General features: G+C 35.7%; 1 protein-coding gene across 1 annotated transcript in view; it reads right to left on the bottom strand.

The window, feature by feature from the left end:
• Positions 1–1,375: 1,375 nt before the first annotated feature.
• The window catches only part of LOC149789445 (uncharacterized), a 29,547-nt gene continuing 6,454 nt past the window's right edge, over positions 1,376–24,468 (bottom strand). Inside the window, exons 2-3 of the mRNA XM_089973605.1 lie at positions 10,917–11,623; positions 1,376–9,152 (exon numbers count right to left, since the gene is read on the bottom strand). Coding sequence (XP_089829731.1) covers positions 4,519–9,152; positions 10,917–11,623 — 5,341 coding nt within the window. The 3' untranslated portion in view covers positions 1,376–4,518. The remainder of the gene's footprint in view (positions 9,153–10,916; positions 11,624–24,468) is intronic.

Here is a 24,468-nt window from a genome sequence, read left to right as displayed (position 1 = left end):
CTCATTTTAGGTGAATTAATTTTAATGTACATTTGGAACTGATGTATAAAGATTAAGTATCGATTTTGCATTTAGTTATTGTTGACGACAAATCCAATTTTAATGACCTAAAGCATGCTTTATTTCCTGTGCTATATATGTGTAGGCACTTCCCGGAAAAGAAGAGTGTGAATAAAATCTTTAAAAAATACAAACTTGAACGAAATTACAAACTGATTAGTTAAAATTTATAAGCAGTTGCATACTTTACAAGATGGTACTTTTACAGTTCGATGTCTCAATCGTCACTACTCGTGACTGGTAAACGAAGTACAGCGCAAGATGCTTAAGGACGGTGAAAATGGCATGTATTCACGTATATATCCGTATGTTTTTCGACATTGGATTGTGTGATGTGTCGAATAGGCCACTAATAAAGAAAGCCATGACAATTATTTTTATACAATCAGTTATGTACATGTTAGAGGTGAATTAGATACATTTTTCTGCATTTTTATGGCTAGCTATTTATGTTGTTTTGTGCATGACATTTGAACATTGTATAAATTATGTGTTATCGTTGTACAGTGTAGTCATTTGCAATGATATTGTTGATATTGCAACCAGGATACAAGGAAGCAGTTAAATGTGGCTTGTGGCCTACATAAATGGAAAATACTAGACCAAAGTCATAGATTTCTTACATTTTACATTCAAACCATTATTAGGATAACACAAATGTGGCTAGATATTTAAATTCAAGATTCAAAAATTAATAAAGTTTAGAAAACTGAATTACCAACTGTGGTACAATTGATCGTTCAGCATGTACAAAAAGACACATGAGCTGGTAACATGAATCTTCCATACTCTTCAGTTTGGGGAACATAATAAGGTTTGGGACCAGAATTATGTCATTATGTTTATTATTTTTACCAAAATGCATAGAGAATTGTGTTATTGTCGTTATCATAAATTGCTGCAATAATTTATTAAAACGATAAGTAGTGTACCATTGTGCAATAATTAAATTGATATTACCAATGCGGATTTTTCCAAATCACATAGATGAGAAGATGAAGGAAGCAAAATCAATATTATTCGTTTATTCTGTGCTAGAATGTGGATTCCTTGTGTAGAAAAGAACAGCAATAGTAATGGTAGTTGTATATGTTTATACAGCTAAGATGAAGGAAATAAAATTAAATAGTTTCGTTTTACATGGTGCTCGAAAGTGGGTTGCGTGTCTAGAAGAACCGCTGTGCTGAATTGGCTTAAATGCTGGATATATATATATATATATATATATATATATATATATATATATATATATATATATATATATATATATATATATATATATATATATATAAACTGGGAATATAAAGCTTTCAATGAAGACAATGCTGAAATTTTGAAGATAGCTGCAATTTAAATAGTGACAAATATAGGCGGTGTTTCTTATCTTTTAGAAATTGGCCACCGCAGGGAACTAACAACACAAATATAAATAGTTTTACAAAGAGATACTAGAAGCATGGTGCGTTTTTAATTTCAAAGGATATATACCGCTGACTCTGAAACAACCACTCATGTAACAAAGATAACATTATATTAAGAAGAAAAATATTAGCATACAGATATCGAGTATACAGATGAATTGAATACATTGGTGATATATGTTCCTTCACGGAAACAGATTGTTGCATTTCAGTGACATTTGTAGCTACTATTCAGTAAACTATTTTGAAATAAAAGATACAAAATCTTTTTAATGAGTGTCTAACATCACTTAAAAGCAAGCCCCACCGTAATGTAAGTGAACAAGAATGTATAATGGACATGTGCATGAAAAGTAACAAAGTATGTAATCTTCTTTATAAACATAAGACAGAGCATAATGAATCGGCATTAATACTACATGAAGTAGTGGGACACATACCAAAAAGATCTATTCTTATAAAACTGGACATTTATGCAAGAGATACAAGTTACATATACCCTGGATACAAAACTAAGAACTTTTCAATACACGTTTCTAATGTGTATTATAGCAGCCAACGCATTGGCTTTTATATGAATGTTAAATTCTTGGCACATCAATGTGCGATTTCTGCGGAATGAACGAATAGAATATGCTTCACTTATTTTGAGAATGCATGCATGTAAAAGATTTCTTTGGAAAGGTCCAGGATTTTCTTAAAACAAAAATAATATAGATTTAATTGCCAATGTATTTAACAGTTATTTAGTGTACAAGGAAATGACAATGACCTAATTGATTTGGTATTAATTTTAGCAAACCATTTTATTTATGCGTTTAAATATGCTAATAAGAAACCTCTTTTCCATAAATTGTTTTGGCTCCATTCTATTTAATTGATAAGACATTTTAAACATTATCGTCTTTTCTCATCTCATAAAAACATTAAGGTAAAAAGACATGAAAGCCTTTCTTAACTACATTCAGTCCTCAGGAAAAAAAGATTATCCTTGCAAATATTTTCCCCAACATGTTGTACAAAACAAAATTTTAAACAAAGTCTTTCTTAATTTTGCAATGAAGCGTTTTATCCAGGTGATCTTCATGTCCTGAATAAAGAACTCAGATGGAACCATGTATAAACCACAATCTGCAGATGGGGCTGTCAGCGTATCTCCTTTTAACCTTTCATTTTTAACACTGCATAAGTATTTTTCCAAATATTTTGTTTATTTGTTTCCTATTTATAATAGATGATTAGGCAATGCTGAGAATATATAATAATATATTTTAATATGGAGCAGAGACTGGTGAACAATTCCCGAGTTTCGATGATAGACCTTAACGTATGTAGAGATCAAATTTAATAGTAAAATAAACAGCTAAAAAAGACCTAGTTTTAATTTTTTGTCATTATAACGAAATACCTGTAAAATTCTTTTTTTTAGGTTTATGGAGAGGTTATATTCCTGTCATAAATAACTATGGAATTAATGGGTCTATCTGATAAAACACATACACCCAACACCCTCTCTAAAGAAAAGAATAGGGACAGATGACCATTGCTGATTACACTGTTCTTTGGATTTATTGCAAAATACTCTAAACCACTGATAAATAGAAACACTAAAATTGAAAGATTTCGGAGCATTTTCCAGAAAGCATCATTCGAGAGAGTAAAAATGCTTTTTCAAATGTCCGACTGATCTGTTTCATCAAGGTAATTCATACAATCATATAAAATTCTAGTATTTTCGCGAACAAACCTCCTTTTATGAAATATTTCTGATTATCAATTATAATAGTCCACATTGAGTCTTCGATTTTTTTTTAAATTTTATATATTTAGATCTTTGTCGAATATGTCTGTTGATTCCATGGAACTGAAATTTGGAAGTTTTGTTCTTGAATCCAAAATGTAGAGATCACTATAAAATTCCACCTAAATCTTTCAAAAAGATTATACCATTCAAAAGTGAAGCCTTCAGAAATGCATTTGGTTTCATTTGTAATGTGTTTTTGTTGTCGACTTTTTTTTTTTTGATTTTTGGGGATTTGGGGGTGGGTTTTTTTTCTTTTGGTTTGAAGTATTTAATTTTGTTTTGTTTTAATGATAAACCTCATTAAAACATCAGCTTATATTGACACGAGATTTTCTCAGCAATTGTAAGCTTCTTTGTGCATATCTTCATAATATATGTTGAAGAATTTGCTCAGCATTTATTGCGTACGGAATTTTTGTACATATGAGGATTTGAACCATCTAGGTGATTGTTCGGAGGTAGTGTTATTATGCAAGCCAGTGCGAATTTACCCACAAGACCAGTTATTTAATTTAAAGGAGGTTATGATTGTTTGTACAAAATGAGGAACTAGAATTTAAATCAATAGGATATTTTCTCAGAGAGCTGTTTATAAGGGATTTCGACGGCATTAAAATGTGCAAATTCAATGTACTATATTTGAAAGTATTTGAATTGACTTTTCCTTGCGACGTTTGCATCTTGCAGATAGATAGCCAACAGTCTGCCAAAATCTTATATATCTGACACTGTGTACACATGTTATGCTAGATTATTTGAAAAGCATTTGATAATGTTGCGAAAAATAGCTGACTGTCCCTAAAATTGAAAGATCGCAAATACATTGCAACGTGAAAATATTTATGTTAATGGTGCCGTGCATCAAGTTGCTATTTATTTATCAAGTCCTGTTATGTTCTAATAAACAATGTTCTGTGTTGTTTATGGTTACCTTGCTCTTAATAAATGAAAAACTGTAACTGAGGGTCAATTTACATTCATAAGAAAGTACATTAAGGTAGTAAATGTTGTTAACTGTATGATCAAAGAAACAAGTCATGTGACCATCGACTATACTAATGTTATGTAAATGCCCATAAGTCGGGAAAGGACATGCGTTTCAACACAGACTCGTAATTTCTGACATATGCCTAACATTCAAGACATTTTAACTGCAACGCGTATTTAAAGCCACAGAGAAACATAGAATGCATACGTCTGCAGAAATCTTTCTAAATAATGTTTTCATTTACATTATGGTACTGCAGATGAATTTGAGAAGTCTTTCAGTGTTGGAAATACCTCAGCTATAACTTTTGGTAACTGGACGTTTATTTTTCTTGCTGCATGTATGTCACTTAAACATAACTTTTCTCCGGTTTCCATTTCCCGATAACGACCAGTTCGAGTCAAAAGTCTCATGTAAGTAACATTTGTGTATGACCTTGAGTCAATTATTAAAGATAAACTGTTATAATAAAAAGAAGAACGGTAAGAACACGACTTACGAATTGGTAAGTGAAGAATACGGTTACGAAGCCATTCCGACATGAATTTTGATCCTGAGTGACATATTTCATGACCAAAGATCTTATTAAATGTAGTCTTATATTCTCGAGCAAGTAGTGTGCCAATTGCCCTATAGTGTACGTTATCTTTTAATTGGAAATAATTTCTATGCTTGCTGAATGCATGTAAGAATTTCAAGGAAGTCACCACCGAAGAAGAAGTTAATTTTTTATGGGATTCCAGAATACGGATACTTTCTGGTAATAACTTCGAACAGTTCAACCTTTGCAGACACCTATACGCTCCCACAAACACAAAAATATTATGTGGAGAAAAGTTTATTTGCCTGCAGCACCGCAGGATCCCTTGAAGGCAATTTAATTTTTCCTGCTTTAGATTGTCTATGTCCAAACCTAAAATTAATGCCAAAACTATTTCACTCTGAAGTTTAGGAAAAGTAATAGAAACGTTTTGCGTTTCGAAATATACTACAGATTCATATTGATTAAAAACATTTGATAGGTACATTGGAGATATTAAATTAATATTTGTGCACAACAATGCTCGTTTACCCCAGTTGTCGTTGATGTATTCCAAACATTTTTTTAGCCCATTAGCAGCAGCCAGATGTACTAATGAGAGTGTGGCAGTTGTTGCATTACAAATAGTAGCGTATGTCAAATATCCACCCTCATTAAATTTTCTAAGAAGCAGAAGTAATGTCAAATCATAATTTGTTTTGTTATGCACAACGTGCTGTACAGTATGCAAGAGTTTAGATCCATTAAACAATAGGACTTCGTAATGTTGTAAGGATGGTTTATAAAAAGAAAATTTAGCCATAGCACCAAGCATAAGGTAAATTGAAATTAGTTTTTCATTTTTGGCTAAAAAGAGTCCTCGATCAATGAAGTACTCAGCAAGCTCATAATTCCCACCTTCAACTGCCCTGTGGAATATATTATATCCTTCCGCGTCAAAACATTGATCCAAATATGCTGGTGTTATTCCTTTTATCAACCCATGCATTTTCACCGAATCAACAAACCAAAATGAATTGTTTATGTTCAATGAAATTTGATGAAGAGGTGATTTTTCAAACGGCAGTCCGCACATGATAAACTCAGAACTGTTAGCAAAGAATATTTCCGCCATGAATGGATTGTTTCCAATAGACATGAAAGTATGCAAAGGGGAGTAACCTCTGTAATCCAGAACGTCATATGCTTTCATATATAATAAGAACGTACGTGTCAAATAAACGTTAGACCTTTTGATCGCATCGTGGACATACTTTCCGAAACATTTATTGTGTTCAGTATGCTGACTCATGATTCTTACTAAATATAGAATTGATTGTTCAACTGGTGATATATGATTCAAAAAATTCCCCGCGCTAATGTTGCTTAACCCTTCAAATATCATTTGATCTATCGAACTGTGAGGCGATTTTGCGACTACGAAATTTTCATTAGGTAAATTACCGAATGCTTCATCTAATGGAGTTCTGTTAAAGCTATTATTTCTCATAATTAGGCGCAGAAATTCGTCTTGATAGTTTAAGTATATGTTAATCATTGACAAAAAGTATCCATTACCAATTACTGAGTGAAGAATATTAGCACCGCTGGAATCCAAATGGGTAATATCTTCCGCTGTAAAATGATATTCCATCATGTCTCTTCTATCTTTATCCAGTTGAATACCATCAATTGAAGCACTAGGTAACGGAGAAATGTACAAATATTGTAAAATGCTACGGTTCATAACGTCATACAACTGAGGCAGATGTCCAAGGCTTTTGTCATGCAGCCAGATTAAATTGAATGGGCGACACAAAGCCGCGAGATGAAACGCAGTTGATCCATTACGTGTTCGAGAAAACAAATCCACATCTAGAACTTTAGATAGAGTGTTAATCATATCTACATCAGAATAACAAGCCGCATGATGAATTGGCCTGTTCCCGTCATTATCTTCCCCTTCCCAATCAAAATCACGGAATAAATAACTATTCGCTAGATTAGCCAACCCATATCTTGCTAAGAGATGCACCACAGATAATCCATTCAAACATTTCCCCTCCGAAAGCTTCTGAATCTCCAATTTACTTAATTGCGTGAGTTCATCATCTGTTAGGCCTCTTTCCACACATCTATCGGATAAGTTTGCCATAGGATATAGAATGCGCGTAGTTTCTGTTCTGTTGTATATTACGGAGGTAAGAAAGGGGGTCCTCCCTGCTCTATCTCGACATGACATTGCATTTTGACTCCGAGATACAAGCAGTTGCACGATATCAGCGAAGCCAATTCTTGATGCTGCATGAAGGGCTGTTTCGCATGATATTGTCCACCAGTCATCAAAAGGCTTCCTTTTGGGTTCTAAGTTTCTTTTACCAAACACATTTTTTGGAATATCAAGGGTTAAATATTCGGCCTGCAGTCTGTTCTCATTTTCTCTCACCCAGTAGATGCTACCGTTGCAGGGAACGCAGATATCATTTACGTCTAAATGAAGAAGGTTTTGCACAATTTGTTTATGTCCGTGGGATGCCGCGTTGTAGAGACAACGCTGATCAGCAAACTGGGGACCAAATGTCAGAAACGCATCCAACACTTTTATATGCCCAAACTCACAAGCAAGATGATGCGGTCTTACATTCATTTCATTTACAACATCTGCCAAACTTATGTTTCTGGTGAGCAGAAGATGTATTATATCTACATGGCCATACTGCGCCGCAATATCTAGTAAACCGTATCCCCAAAAAGTTCGGGTCTTTGTAATAAACACGGGATCTTCTAGATAGCCCAAAATCGCCGGTAACTGTCTACGAAATGAAATATCAGCTCCAGAATTCAATAAGGCTTGAAGAGTATCTACGTTCCCCTTTCCCGCCGCGATAAAAGCTGGGGTTACATCATCCTCATTTCGGCTGTCAACTTCCTTAACAAAGTGAAGACAAAGTTCAGTGGCTAGGTAGGAATTTACCTGACCAGCCAGTGTGTGAAGCAGTGATGTGGAGATTGATTTGTTATTAAATATTTCAGGTGGGAGGGATTTGAAGTGTATGACCAGGTCTTCTCTTTTCGATTCAGACACATGGACTACGAGGTCTATAATATACTTAATAATGTTATTGTTCTCTTCCTTGACAATACTGAACAAGTACTTTGCTATGACATAATGCCCTTTCTCTTTGTTGATAAAAAATAACGTACCCTTTCTATTTATATGTATTAACCAATGATATATGGAAATGTGCGTGAAAAACACACAGTCATCAGCTGTAGTTGTCACAAAATGATTCAGGAAATGCATTTCTTTGTCATACACATCTCTGCTAAGATGTTTGTACTCGAAGTTTATTATTTTGAAAATGCTGTCCTTTTTCATTGGATCTTTTGATGCACTTAGTACTTCCAAGACCTTTTCTGCAAATTGAAAACCTTCCCCTCTTTTACCATAGACGCGCTCAAAATTAAGTTGATATATTTTGTCCAGTGAAGTAGGTACATTTTCCATGTTTAAAATATCATTCAATTTCAAGAATTTAAGAGCATGGTGAACATATAAGAAGTTTCCAGCGGTCATATCAACTAGTTTATTAATTACATCCATCTTTACATCAAACCTCCATGATTTTAATAATTTTGTCACAATTGTTTCATCATCCTGCATATTCCTGTCTATGAAATCATAAATGTCTTTTCCATTTCTAGTATCGTTCGCACTAGCCTGAATGACATAGAAATCTCTCATTTTGCTGACAATACTTGGAATGTTTCTGGTTGTACAAATAAATTTAATCCAAGCTGGAAATCTGTATGCCGTACGCTGTAAAACACTAAGTATTTCATTTCTAGTATTTTCTGTGTCTTCACACTCGTCTAAACCATCAATAATTATAATAAATCTCTGTTTTTTATCAATACTCCATTCTATTTTTGATAATGGGAAAAGTATGCTCTGATCCATACATCCAACCGGATCATAGTTGCATTCAGTTTCGAGTACGACGTCAAACTGCGGTATTGCATTCGCAATCATTCCAGCTAACCTTCGAATAAACAGATCTGCTCTTTTTGTATTGAAGGCATCAAATCTGCAGATATGATACGCAAGAAGTTTAGCTCTCAGTTCAGCTCCAGGTTGATCAGAATCAGCACACACAATGTGAGAAACCAAAGCAGACTTTCCGAACCCCATATCTGCAACCAGCAATACACCGGTATGGTAGAAGTCTTCTTTTAAAATTGATTCAGAGATGTTCTTTAACAGCCATTGTCTTCCAACAAGTTCCAGGTGTTCATGTATATAATGAGACATGTGTACTCCTGGTTGCAGAGGATGAGAAAAATCTTCCGATAAACATCCTACAAAATATATACCACATACATTAAAGCTAATATGACTTTTAAAGTGTTGGAATGAAGCAATTTGATATACCAAACTATTAGTAAATCATACTGTGACCAGCGCATTAAGATGCACGTTTCAATAGTAGGCTATCGCTTCCATTTTCTCTAGATCAGCCATGAATTTATACCGTTTAATCACTAACCACTTATGAAGAAGAACGATACAAATATTAATAATGCCCGCTTTCTACTTGATTGAGACATGCTACACAATTTCATTGGAAATATTTTCTGAGTTACCTCTCTCTCTCTCTCTCTCTCTCTCTCTCTCTCTCACACACACACACACACACACAGAGTTAGGGACAAGGCTCATGCAAAGTGCAAATCTGTGAAGTGCGAGAGAAAAATAATATGGCCTTAATGAAACCTTTCAAACTGAACTTAATCAAGGAACATACAAGAACCTTGGCCGTTGTAACAGTACTTGTACACTATGCATATGATTCATCTATAGTGTTCACAATACGAATGATACAATGTTGCAATAGCCTGTCAAGGCTGCAGATACTTACTATAAAAATCTACATTAGGATTCTACAAAAAAAAAAACAGATTACTTCTAACTATTAAAATGTCAGAAGGCCGCTCTCCCCCTCTACCTCACGCATTGTGTTGATTGATCAGGCTGCAGACTAATCGATCAACAGAGAAACATAGCAATAGACATTGAGATATGACCTTATAGCAAATCTCCCACCACCGTCACCACCTCTTTCTCTCTCTCTCTCTGAACCATTGTAGCAAGACATTAAAAACGAGCTTAGTGGACTTTTCCTTGTGCTATTCGACGATGTCTTTGGACCTTTTGAATGGTGGTAAAATTAACAGACAACCCGACCAACGAAAAGGGTAAATATATAGATGGAAGATCAAACCAACCTTATGGTGGTTACCACTGTTTATTAAAGCATAATAATTACTCAGATTGACTGTATATACATTTCAATGCTTCTATTGCCTCTTGTTGGTTCGTCATTTTGCTTAGTTTACAGTCCACATTCGTTTCAATATACTCGCTGGTAAGTAAATCGCTGCGCGTTCAGTAAGTTTTACCCTGTGTTTCAAGTGCTCTACTTTCTTCTTTTAATCGAAATTTCATATTTAAATCACAAGTTCGTGTTATATTTATTTAATCAGTATCAATAAAACTGGAAGCTCGAGAAAACAAATAAGGAACTTATCAATTTGCCAAGAGGATTATAATTAGCCAAAACAAGATACACAACTACACTTTAAGCGGACAGGCTGATCAGGGATGTGAAAGGTTCATTCGCTCCATCAATACACAGTTGACTGTATTCAATCTGAACTCCGTAGGAAATGCTAGTACATGCATTTGTATATGATACAAATAAAGTATCTACGCTGTATCATTGATATACCAATCGTTATATAAATTTTTCATTAAAAGGAAACGAGGCATCTCTTGGGGTATCAATGACACAGCGTACATACTGTGATATATATGTGTGTGTGTGTGTGTGTGTGTGTGTGTGTGTGTGTGTGTCTGTGTGTGTGTGTGTGTACACAGAGAGAGAGATGCACACCAGTCACAACAGTCACATTATCTTGCTATTTATGTCAAAATGATATCTCGTGGGCAATGGTACACTTCAAGCAAGACATTAAGCCGTTAAAGTGGAAATAAGCAAGAGCAGATGTGACACTAGACAAGTAGGAAGTTAGACAGGTTTACTAAAGATTCATATTTCTTGCCTGGCATTGCGTCCTTCCCCGTCCAAGGAAACAGAAAGGCGAGGAGAACGATCAAGACAGTATAGATCCAAATACTTGTCGATCGAAATTTCCTATCTGAACGATTGGGGGCAATGTTCATTTTGTTACGAGGTATTGTTGTTCTTATTATGTCATTTTCAAGTACTGACACAGCTTTTGATACAATTTGAAGACGAACGTTTGCATCTTCCTGCAAATTTGCCACTTGTAATTGTTTTTCTATGTGTCGTATGCGATTGAAAATTTCTTTATTGTTTTCTAATATATCCCATTTCTCAATGTTATGAAACGTTTGTATTAATGATGACTCATTAATGGCTTGAGCGACCTCAGTTTCACGTACAAATTGTTTCAGCACAGTAAATATTCGTGTTTTGTCGCTGTCGGATAATTCCATAGATGCGTTGTGCCCGATATATTTATTTCTGAAGTCTCTGATTTTCTTTATCTGACCTAAAACAGACTGTGAGAGTCTGAAAGCATCACAACTCTCGATTATTCCTAGGTAGGTCGGCGCATCGTTCAGTTTCCCCTCCTCCCAGCATTGATGGGCGAAAACCTTGCCAAGCTCTCTGTAGTTACTTGGCCATTCGCTTGAACGCGTTTTATCCCAATAAATCTTCCTCGATCTAGGCCGAACATGTTTCGACAGTCTTGTCTTCCATTCTTTGCACGCTTCACACCACCTGTGAACGATTAACAGAATAGATCTTACTGTGAAAATACAATAATAAAATATTGAATGTATTGTTTATAGTCTTATGGTCCATTTTTACAATGCAATTTCATTTTATAATCTTCTCATGATGGTATGTACCTGATGAGTTGATGTTATATGAAAACATGTACACATTGTTAATTCTATAAATTTAAAGTACATTTCTCGTCAAATTTAAACGCTAAATGCTGTGAAAGGTCGATTAAATAGCACACTCATGTTTATCTTTTTCAACAAGAATCATCTGAAGATGACTTATCTCCCATTCCACAGCTTATGCAAAAACTTTCGCTGAAAGTACGCTATGATCAATTCGTTTTAATTTGTATACTACATATGATAGAACCCTATTGTGTAGACCCTACTTACATATTATATTTACCTTGTTTCCGCGTTAACACAAATTTCAGTACCTAAAGATACCTCTATGCAACTTGATTAACGTATGTAACAAGTATGGTTGAATCAACTTGAACGGTTCCACAGTCTTGAACCACAAATAAAAATGTTTACATACTGACGGATTATGGACAGAGAAACGGACATACAGATTTAGCAATAGTTATACCGGTGCGAGGGTGTGGGGTGGGGGTCAGAATGACAAGCTTATTGTCAAAAAGAAACATTTGGTGCATCACTTATTTCAGATACTTTGTATCACTCTGCAAGATTTTCGTATTAAAATTCCGAAAGGAATTCAATCAGTAGCTTGAAGAAAACAGGTCAATCGTTCAAGAAAGATATTTGTAACATATAACGCCACATTTCCAATGACAGCACCTCTGTATATAAATTAATATTAAATATGTCTGCTTTTAACACTAATTTAATTCTTAAATTGTTGGGCTGTGTTCTCCAAACAAACGCAATATATTCCCAACGTTTCCTCATGACCCGCAATGATATGCACATTTTAACGTTAACTCCCCCAATAAATATATTTTAACTACACACAATTATATTTGTAAATATGTTGACATGGTCTTTTGACCTTAGACAGTTCTTGAAGAGAACTAATGACCCACGTCCGGGCCATCTTGTTGTGTCGAATAATTTTTGATAAGGGTAAAGTTCTGATAAACAGAATTATTCATTCCTACTTTAAGTTCAGTCTCAAGAATCATTGTGTTTGTGTTCCGATATAATTTGAGAGGAATCATTTATCTAAAGGCTATTCATTGGAATTACAAAGTGTCCATTGACACTTTTAACTAAATCACTATTATGGGATTATTGTGAGTTTGTTCAAAGATATGGTGGATTATATTATTGTGATAAATCAAGATTATTTGCACATCTGCTCATTCAAGACTATTGGCACATCATCACATTCAATATTGCAATTCATTCGGAACATTCTATACAATTTTAGACTTGTGATATAACTTTTAGGATTATTTGGGTTTTAATTCACAATAATGTAAGCTCCTTTTAAATTTTCGCTTTTGCGTTCTAGGGAAATCAATTTTTTGTTGAATGTTACTAAACATGATGGTTTCGCTTTTTAGTATTACATATTTGAAGACTATAGAGACATAACAATATACAATTATGGTTGACGGCATGATACATATTATAAATTTTACATACAGAGCACATTAATGCTGAGAGATTAAAAAAAGAAGGTTACCACCCAAGTCAGGGCATTTGAAGGCAGAGTCCGCAGGCTAAAGGTCTAAGATTCCTCTTGTTATGAATGTTATTGAGGTAACAATTCTTGCTCAATAAAACTAATACTGCATCGTTTATAAACAAAGACAAATTTCACTTGGTACCAAAATCATAAATAAGAATATTCAGAATCAATTTTACACCATACTGAATTAAATTCACATATTTGAGTATATTAATATTTAAACTGTGGAAATATGAATTATAATACAACTTTGTGGGAAGAAAATATAAATATTAAATCTTCTCTCTTATTTGATTTAAATTATATTTTGGACTGCCTACTATGGATGATCTGTCGAAAAAGGATTAAACACAAAGGAAAGAAATATGTAATGTAAATTCTAAATCTGACAGTTCGCAAATATAAAGAACTGATACAAAGTGTGCAAAGTAATGACATTTCTGTGATCCTAAGTGAATCAAGTATATTATGCTCAGTACATTAATGCTATTCTCTTGTAGCAGCAACGGAAGAGTAAAGTTCAATGTCAAATCGTCCATTGTTCTTTTGTAATTTTTCATGCCAGTACTCAGTGTCATTCTTCAAGAGAGAGAGCTGTAATGTCACCTTATTCACCTATATATTACGCGTGTAGATACCTATTTAAGCCAGTCTGGAAACTCAAATATTCAAATTAGATTTCCGTTCTTAGTAAGCCCGTGTCGAAGCAAGTGTGTGCAAGACTGATTGGACTCTCTAAAGGATACACAAGCTTTTGGAATCTTCGATTCGCTTGGATGTCGACAGCTGAACAATTTTAGATATTCTTATTGTAAATATATTGCGTTTAATCAATTGTATGAGAAAACCAAAGGAATGAAAGAAGAATATTCACGAAGGTCATGTATCTGTTTGCTGATTTTCATACCGCTTTCTCTAAATCTTCTTAAATGCCCTGCAAGGCAATATATTTTCCTTTAAATCTTTTGATGGTAATGCCAATTTTAAAAATGTACAAGCGTTTCCTGGATGTCCTCATGGTGTGGTAAAAATAGTCAGATTTACAAGTGTCAGCAAGGTGTTTTTGTAGCTCTACACAGCAGAAGGTAATAATAATTTAGAAAACGTTTTTAATATTTTCGGGATGGCCTGGTGTAAGAGCTATGAGTTGGAAACAATTTACAGTATTTTCTGTTGTGTTTGGTGTGATTTCGTATCTTATTGTCTGGAAAACTCTAAAGTGTAAAATTGAAACGTGTTTATGTCCGTCCTTCAGTGCTTACTAGTCTTAACACCACTTCTAAGTTAGAACCTCTCGTGATACGACGGTTAGAATTGACTCAGATGCCGATTGTAGCTGCTTATTGTATGTTGTCTTTTTTTTATCCAGTGTATCTACGTGTATATATCCCGTAAGCAGAACTATTCAACAACACTTACCACCACTGAGTTATCAAACCCAACTGTTATGTCATCCGTAATTGGATCAACTAAACAGAATAAATGAATAACACTGGACTTCACTGATGCATCAGAAATTGTCACCCAGCATACAAAATGATTGAACAACACTGGCGTTACTGAGTCTGCCACAAATCTAAGAATTTTAATATTTCCCAATAAGCCAGTCACTACATATGCAGCATACTAACTCCGAGAAGCATATATGTCAGAGCAAAACTAAACTCGTCACATCCAAACTCAAATGGATCCGTGAAATGTGTAGGGATGAAAGGTGTAATTCTTTCTGATACATGATTAAAATTAGAGATTTACCCAGCTTATATGTGTGTGTGTGTTTATATTTTTTAAAATTTTTATTCATGCCTGTACATTGCAGTGATTATCTGTAGGAGGATATAGTGTCAGTGCATATGGTCTATTTGAAGATATCAAAGGGCGTAAAATTGCATAGGAGCAATAAACAGATGGTTGGGTATGTGTTGAAAGTTTCTAATAATAAAATTATTGCTAAATATGTTGACACGATTAGGCCATTTTCCATTAGACAGGTCGGTCAAGTATTATGTTCATTTGGCTATAATATTATTTTGAATAATTGTGAATTATACAAAGTAGTTCTGGACAACGCAGTTTGACAACGTTACGATTCTTGGCAAACCAGTACAAATCCGATTCTGAAATTTATACGGAACTATTCATTCTTTTTCAGGATTATTTTGAGTTCACTGCATAATACTGTACGTTTCTCACATGTTCATATAGAATTTTGATAATTAAATTGTTTTACAAAACTTTTTGGTTCTACTTCGTTCTGTTACCTAGTTCAGTACCATAAAGTCATGTGTGTGTGTGTGTGTGTGTGTGTGTGTTGGGAGACAAGAGGGAATTGTTACCTAATTTAAAGTAGTATCCCCATCAAAAAGAAAACCAAAACCACAACAGTTACATTGTGATAACTGTAATGAATTACCAAATTATCTTTTTAGTTGCTGAATTTTCGTTCCCTGTGATAGATTGTTTCCTTAATATAAGATGTCAAGTGTTATTGCTGTCCGTATGATGCTTTCCTGCAGACAGGAGGATGGCTTGACTGCTTGTTGGGCTGATGAAATTGGGGCCAAAGGATAAATGATTTTACCTTGTTGCGGTAATGATATAGGGTATAGAGTGCAAAAACAACACAGTGAAGTTACTTCTCCAGAAGTCGGCTATCATGGTATGATCCAAAAAAGAACGATTAAAAGAAAAGCCTAAAACGCATTAATAGAACTGACCTCGTGAACTCTGATCATCGGGATTCTCGTAAAAATCTCTCTCTCTCTCTCTCTCTCTCTCTCTCTCTCTCTCTCTCTCTCTCTTTCTCACACACACACACACACACAATATCCCTCGCCATAGCAACTGCCGAAATATTAGAAGTGTTTTTATGGGGAAAAAGACGGTTACTATCCTTTCTCTGCTAATTTGATTTAAATATATAGAAACTTTAGACTCTACCTGGGCAAAGGAGTCTATCCTGATTATCCTCAGCACAGATACATTTGAGAGTGCTGATTTCAGTAGAAACAGGAGCAACCGAATGTTGGTTCTTGGTCAAAAACCCAGATGAGCAGAACAGAAAGACCACGTCGTAGCTATCACTGAACCGTAAAGAACCCTTTTCCGCTCATAAATCACTAATTTCATTCGAGCTCCTTGGCCACGATATGTTCTCGAACGTATCTTTAATCAATGGTTAATGAGGGGGCTTATATAACGGCTAAATAACACACTAGAAGTTATATCAGTGATTAACGTACAAGGAACTAATCTCTTTGAGCTTAAAATACCTGAAAAATGTGGGTCTTACCACATTATAGCACCTATAGAGAACTCCAGAGTATTGAAGAGGTCTGCTCCAAGGCTCTTAATGGAGGATGCTGAGCAATGTGTTTCATCGAACTGATACAAGACAATCTGCAATTGCAGTCAAAAGAGGAGTGGATTTACATCGCCAATTACAAAAAAATTATTCACGTGGTATATAAAACCTTTGTGAAAAGATAATTTGAGGATCGTGATGAAATGAGGAACCCTCTTTGCTGCGAAGCAGATCCACTCTTAGAGATATTTCCCTGAGATTTGTCGTTCAACAGGCCAATTGCTTTGACCATGGAGAAACTATTGAGAAGAGACCTGTTTTTAAAAGGTTAAGTCTCTTTGACGAACCTGATGCATTATTTTCAAAGGTTGGATATAGTAGGAAATACGGTCGATACCGCTTCAGACTGAAAGTGTCTCTCTAGTCTGGCATATGAAATACACACATAGACATCTTTTTGTTGCGAGCTAATCTGGAATATAACTTCCTCATAAATGAAGAAACGATCTCTTCTACCGACTTGTGAAGAAAACATTCCGTGAGTACTTCTCGTCTCCTTTGTGTACAACCTTACCGCCAGAACATTTATCTTGCCGGAAAGGCGGAGGATTCTAAGAGTGATCGTCGGAGGAGACGTCAGACCTCGAGGACGAGAAAAGGAGTATGAGCACCCCGTGGTTATTTGAGGTGAGTTACGTTGCGACCAGTGGGTTTTGTATAAGGTCCAGGACGCACTTATGTCTTTTACGGTTGACGAACATTTGAAGTGCCTGTATAACAGCTGCCATTTCTCGATTGTTAATGTATGGGGATGTTTTTTCCTGAAACAAAAGGCAGGACTGACCACTTGGGATTTAGGTGAGCCCCCAGACCTAAATTTGAGGCATCGATACAAAGGGAAAGAATGATGTTCTCGCAATTGACTGGCAAGAAATCCGTTCCCACGTAAAAGAAATTCTGAGAACTAATTAGATGCGAATTCTCCTGATTGGGCATCAGGCATAGAGGAGTCACCATCGCACAATATACTGATAAGTCACTTAGTAGGGCTCGTCTGTGCACGAACTGCATCCACCACGGTTGACGTACTGGAGCATGCGAACCCGCATGGACCTTGAAATAAACCACTATTACACCAGTCACTCTGGCGAAGGCTATGGGTGTGGAAGCTGGAACACCCCATATTTTGATCTTCTGTCCCAGGACAAACCACTGGAACTTCCTTTGGACAGGATGATGAGGATGTCAAAATATGTATCCTGGAGATTTATGGAGACATTTGGCCTGATGATGTTCTTGGCTGAGACGGCTGGCTCTATACTGAAAAGCTCTTCCAATGAAACTTGTTTTAAAAGGGAAGAAACTATGCTGAATCAAAATGTTTTCCTTTCTTGCAACTAAAAAGATTTGGGAATAAAATCCTGGACGTTGTATTTTCGTCACATTCACTACAGAGCTCTAGAAAGGTGTACACATTTTTCTCTTTGAAATGCCATTTGGGAATGGTGAAAAGGGGAGACGGGTCCTAGAAAGAGGCGGATGATTCTGAAAGAGGAACAACTGGTAACCTGTTATTGTGAAAAGGACCCAAACAGACTCTAAGGGGTCCAACCTTGCCTCCAAAAAGAGATTGTAACTAGCATCTTTTTCTATGTTAAATAGAAGAGAGCATCAGAAGCAAACGTGACTCCCGAGAAACGTTTACTGCCCTTATCAGGTAAGAATAATGTCCTAGAATTCCTCCTCTGACCTTTGTGGCTATATTGTCGTAAGAGAGAAGTGCGGAAGGAGTTTCAGACTGGGTTTGACAGTTCTAATAGTTTTCTTGTTTCTAAGAGCAACCGTTGTTGTTTCTTAACAGATGTAGCTGAGTCCGATATAATGGTCAGGGACAGGTGTTGCGTACGTTTCCAATCTTGAGAGCCTACTGTATGGAGTACCGTATCCGACTAACGTCTCCGCGTTGTTAGTGGTTGCCTGTTAAAGACATTTGATGTGTTCCTACAAAACCTTTTATGTCTCCGGGGCAGCATCCCTACAGTGGTAAAGAAACTTTGTAGAGAGTTCCATGTACATTCACGGCATTCACAGCAACTGTCGTATGTCTTTGCAAGGGCATCAAATAATTTATGCATCACTGATGGAGATGATGCTTCCTCCTTCAAGATTTGGAGATAAACAGCCGAAGAAAACTAGTATCGGACCGATATCAGGTCCAACGTAAGCGGTATCACGAACATCCTATATAAGCTGTAGCCTCTATCAACCCCTATCCTGCGGGTTTTGGACACTGACCTGCGAGAAAAAGCCAATTCATCCTCCGTCACCTTAAACCCATAAGGTAGGATGAAAGAAAAGACCCCAACAGATGACAAGGACTCGACATGATGGATTCTTTTAAAATCTCGTCCGAGTTCATGAAAATCAACAGATGCTCATCTTGTCCACCTTACTGAGACGAAGCTGAATTATTTCGTCTCATCTCCCTCCCGTGAGAATTGCTCTTTCTGACCAAGAATTGGTGGTCGCGTTTCCTCTCAACGGGGCGGAGGAAGGAATCATCTCATTGATCCTTTCTTCAGGTACAAATGGATTAATAATTCCTTCTCTGCACTGTGGACGACGACTGGCAGTCCCCTTCCCTCCCTTCGATATCAAGGCTTGAAGAAGCGAGCATATCTAGGACGACACCAGTCTGTTGTTTCATGGAGTAAGGGCTAAGTCATCCATGGTATCACAGTCGGTAAATGAAACATGGCCGACTCAACACCGGGTGGTAAGTGTTGCAAAGCTTAGTTTGGGCTGAATGGGAACATTGAAAAGGAAGGGGTCTCTACCCGAAGTATTTACCTAGAGAGATCCTCAACACTCGAAGCCCGTTTCCACATAGAACCCTATGAAACATATGGAAAGGGGATTATGGAACCAATCCTTTCCTATAAGCCGGGTCTACAAAACCCATTACAGTCTGAAAACCTCTATCTGAAGTTCAGCATCCGTCGGCGCTCATTGTTTGGCGACCAAGGCTTGGTTCTCCGTACTCAAAGACCCCGGATAGAAAACAAAAATTTCGGTTCCGCGCACCATACCCGGTTATTGGCGCCCGGTGTCCGACGCACGCTGTATGTAAAGTGTGTGTGTGTGTGTGTGTGTGTGTGTGTGTGTGTGTGTGTGTGTGTGTGTGTGTGATGAGAAGAATCGTTTGAAAATTAAAAACCTGTGATTGATTCATTATAATCAATAAACCATAGAGTCGGTTGATAAATAATGTAACCCAGTGTCTGGGATTTAATTATCTTGGTAGAAACGCCGACAAAGATTAGTTTTCTCACCCAAGTTTCTCTATATATGATATAATGTATTATGTGTGTGTGTGAGTGAGTGTGTGTGTGTGTGTGTGTGTGTGTGTGTGTGTGTGTAAATTAATCAATTAGTTTCACAATTGTAACTGTTTTGCTAAGTCCCTACTATGAAGCCGGGGTGGGTTGGTGTGAAAATAGACAAAAAGACATTTGACGTTATGACATTTGTATATCATAATTTCTTTTCATGCCCAGTAATTCTTCAGTGTTGTCAGGATGAATTTGTTTTCAGAGATTGACCAATGGGCTAATTCCTCTGGATTAATGATAAAGCTTGGGACTAATGTTGATTGCATATCTGAATTTGTCTTTTCATGTCCGGCAAGTGTGTATTTGATTGTAGGTCTATAATCTCAATTATCAGACATCTTGGACCATCGACTTAGTAATTTATTGCATTAACCACCAGCATCCCGACTCCTCGTCCAAGTGGGACTGGTCATAAGTAAATATCGTTGCCCTCATCTGCAGACGGGAGATGTAAAATAACTGCACAATATAATATTCAATTTGTATTTGTATAATTACTACAGTATATTACAGATTTCATACGAAAATATATTAAAGTGTGAAAACTTTATGATTCATGATGTGGATTCAAAATCGCATGTTTATTTCATTTTTTACGAGATTCCCTGCGGAATGTGATGAAAGTTTATCCCAATACATAATGAAAAGAAAAAAAAGAAACAGTTGGGAAATGGAATCTTGAATTCATCTTGCATAGTTTGGAGAAGAAAAAAGATTGTATCATCATTTATTGACTCGGCTGACCGTCCATGCGTCAAGTATCAACAATGCGATGTGTGTAAGGTGTTTTACTGATAATTTACTCCACACGTCTTCCACTTGTGCAAACGCAGAGAAAGATATAATGGTATTAACTGCGGAAATATGGGAAACGGGTGGAGGCGGGTGAGCTAAGATTGCATGGAACATTGTATTAAGAAATAATCATCAAAGTTAGTTCCGATTGGTGCATTGCATAAGAGTTGTAGTTTCAGTCATATTTAAGAAAGGGTCGAGTCACTTGGATACATCGGAGATTAAGTTAATTTATGTTTAGATTATGTTTGCATTTTTCATGACTTTTGTAAATATGTGATACACATCAGTGAAAATCTATATATTGTGACTGGTTACCTCCTACCCATATCTAGTTCTTGCAGAATTATCTCTCTTAAGTGTTGTCACTGCTTCACAAAACATTGACATTGTGCTCTGTGGAAATGCTATTGGTACAGTGATACCATAACTATCTTCCTCCACCTTAGTGAAAGTACCGAAGGTCCATTCCTTTTACTATGATGCATTGCGCCGATGTTAAATTACTAACCAATTACTGCAGTTCAGGGGTGAAGTTTCCAAACTAGAAGTTGTGAGAATGTAGTCAAATGTTGTGCCAATGACGTCACTGCCTAAGCAAACGACACAGCATTTACTAGTTAAGGGCCTACGTGATTGGATTGCTATTTCAGGTACCAGCAAAGTCAAATGTTTGTTTATATGGGTGAAGTCACAGGGCGTGTCGGTCATTTTACATACCCGACGAATCTGCCAATGTCAGCGTTTAGCTGACTACCGAAACTTGCTGACCGTTGTAAATGTCAGTTAATTTCGCTCATTTGCAGATTTCTTGACCAAAAGTGACTGTTTGGATTATTTTCTAGTCGTTGTCTTTTTCTTAATATGTTGACAGAACCCTTTTCAAAAACGCTGCCCAGTACTCGATGCAACCGGTGGGCACTGACAGACTGTTTACAACACATGTAATAATATAAGCCGTAATGTTGTGTAAGTCATCACTATTTATATTATACTCACGTGGTCGTTACTTTAAGAAGAATAATGATAATAATATTATTATTTATTATTGTTGTTTATTACTAGCAGTAGTGGTTTTAACTTATTCAATAAATTAAAGATAATAAGTATGATATAATTATTTTAATAATAATAATATCAATAATAGTGTTTATTTACAATATAGGCCACTGGCCAATAGTACATTTCCATACATCATGCGGTACAAAAAGATGTTATAGTTAGTAATAAAAGAACATCGTATTTAGAAGAAGTAATATACATGAAAGTAATCTTTATGGCTTTTTCGGATATAGGTGAGATACAAGTATATACTGCACAATAATCAAACAAACGGATTTAAGGGTAACCCTAAAACTTGTTTGGAACAAGATTCGTGATATTGATCTAAAGTCGTATGTAGCAGAAGTGGTTGATAAAACGGTTTCTCTAACCTTTAAGGCTTTTATAGTAAGCACTGCTAAATTAGCCATCAGAAGTTTTCTAGTACCATTGTGTATAAAGCACCTAAATGTTTCTAAAGCTGGATTTTTATGCACAAAGGTGGGCAAATATTTTTTTCGTATTTCTCCATATAGCGGAAAAGCAGTAATAAAATGAAATTCTTTTTTCATGTTAAGCTTACAAATTTAACAATATCTTTCCTCATAGCAAATCTTCCCGTATTAACTCAGACTGGCAAGTTCCTCGCTCTGAGTAAAGTGATTATATAACAAAGAGCGTTATCTCCCAACATTTCTAGATATTTTTGACAAGGAAATTTTACCTCCGATGACCAATAGAAACGCAATCTTTCCATCAATGTAATCTCATCCTGCAGCTTGTGTCGAAAAATGTTTTCACATCTCTGAATGTACATTCTAAGAAATATGTTTTCATCATTTACATCCTGAGTACACCAAACATTGCCAAATCCAAATGTAAATAGAAGCTTTTTAACATAGCCTAGCTATTGCAATGCCCCTCCCCCCTCTTAACTGTAAATTGAAGAATTGTTTAGGATATCTGTCTTCTTGCATTTTAGAATTCTTAGCCAATATATAAAAATATGTTTATATATTATACACTGCATACTAATTCTTCCTAATTCGTTATATACGAATGCTTTTGGAGTACATGTAGATGTACCAATGATATATTTACAAAATGACAATTGAGCTTTTTCAATATCATTGGCGTCATAAAATCCCCAGACCTCGGCTCCATAATTAAATATGGGAACTATCTTCGCGTAAAAACAGACGAAGCCGTCCAGTTACAGGTAAGCTGCCAAATTTTGAAAGATTTTGTTTCAATATATGCACAGCCTTCATCGCATGCAAGGATAGAGTTTTATGGCACATATACCAAGAGCTTTTTGAAGAAAATATACATCCTAAATACTTATTATATGATTCAATCTCTACCATAGTACAACTTTTCGTAACTTCTGAGACAGCCACCTCTGCGAAGTACAACCACTCTTGGTTTTTTCCTTCATGTTCACCTATAATTTTCACGTTAGGCAATATGTATAGAACCGATTGAGCATATTTTGCAACTGGTGAGCGGTGTCAACAAAGACAATTAAATTGGCAGCATACAACTGTGAAAATAGTTCTAAGGTTTATATAGACACTCCTCTGTTTCCTTCAGCTAAAAATGGTTTCAAATCATTCCAAAATAAAGAAAAAGAAAAAAGGCGATAAAACAACCTTGGAGCACCACCAAAGGGCAATCAAACATATCGGTAATAAGACTGTTGGATTTAGCACATGCTTTCACATCAATATAAATTGCCCTAATGATTCTTAAATGTTTCCACTAATATTTTCACTAACTAGCTTTTGGTACAGTAAACATCTCTCTATCCTATCAAAGTCTCTTTTTCATAGTAAACAAATAATGCATAGAATTACGTTTTCTTAAATATTTACAAATTAATGTATATAGTATTTAATATATTATCTGCTGTGGAATACCCCGCTCTAAATCCTGCTTCCTCTTTGCCCAGTAATTCGTTTTCCTCCACCCATTTATTTATTCTGTTATTTAAAATCTAGGTAAACACTTTGCTTAATACAGGTAGTAAACGAATGCCTCTATAATTGGAGGGTTCTTTTGCATCCCCTTTCTTCAAAATTGGTATGATGATAACAGTTGCCCAATAATCTGGCTAATATCCAACATCGAATAGTTTATTAAATAATATTCTTAATATTGGTGATATTATGTTGCTCGTACAGGTAAAGAAGTCGCTGGATAAAGCATATATTCCACCAGCTTTGTTATGATTCAGTTTACTCAATGCTAGGCGTACCTCTTCTGTAGTGATTGCTCTATCTCAAGTACCGTGATTTACTTGAACGTTTTCAGTTTCCTGTATCTGGTCAACAGAATTGGAAAAATTAAAGAATTCCGAAAAATATTCATACCAAGTTGCATGATACTGTTGTGCATAAAAGCACTTGGGTTCTTTACAAGACGCCAGAAGAGTTGTGTATCTTTAGAGTATAATGCAGATAAAAGGCTGTTTCTATGTGTTAATTCATGATAGTTTTGCTTGCTTCTTGTAAGAGATTTATACATATTTCTATAAAATTTATAATCTTCAAGTGTTTCACTTTTACTTATTAGTCTGAACTGTTTTAGATATATTTAGGCTTTGTTTTAGGCGTTTGTGCAATCTGTATTAAACCAAGCCTAAC

The sequence above is a fragment of the Sinohyriopsis cumingii genome, chromosome 11 (assembly GCF_028554795.1).
Source record: "Sinohyriopsis cumingii isolate HCF-2022 chromosome 11, ASM2855479v2, whole genome shotgun sequence".
Classification (NCBI taxonomy): domain Eukaryota; kingdom Metazoa; phylum Mollusca; class Bivalvia; order Unionida; family Unionidae; genus Sinohyriopsis; species Sinohyriopsis cumingii.
Note: the sequence above shows the minus strand (reverse complement) of the source record. Positions and strands in the feature narration are given on the sequence as shown.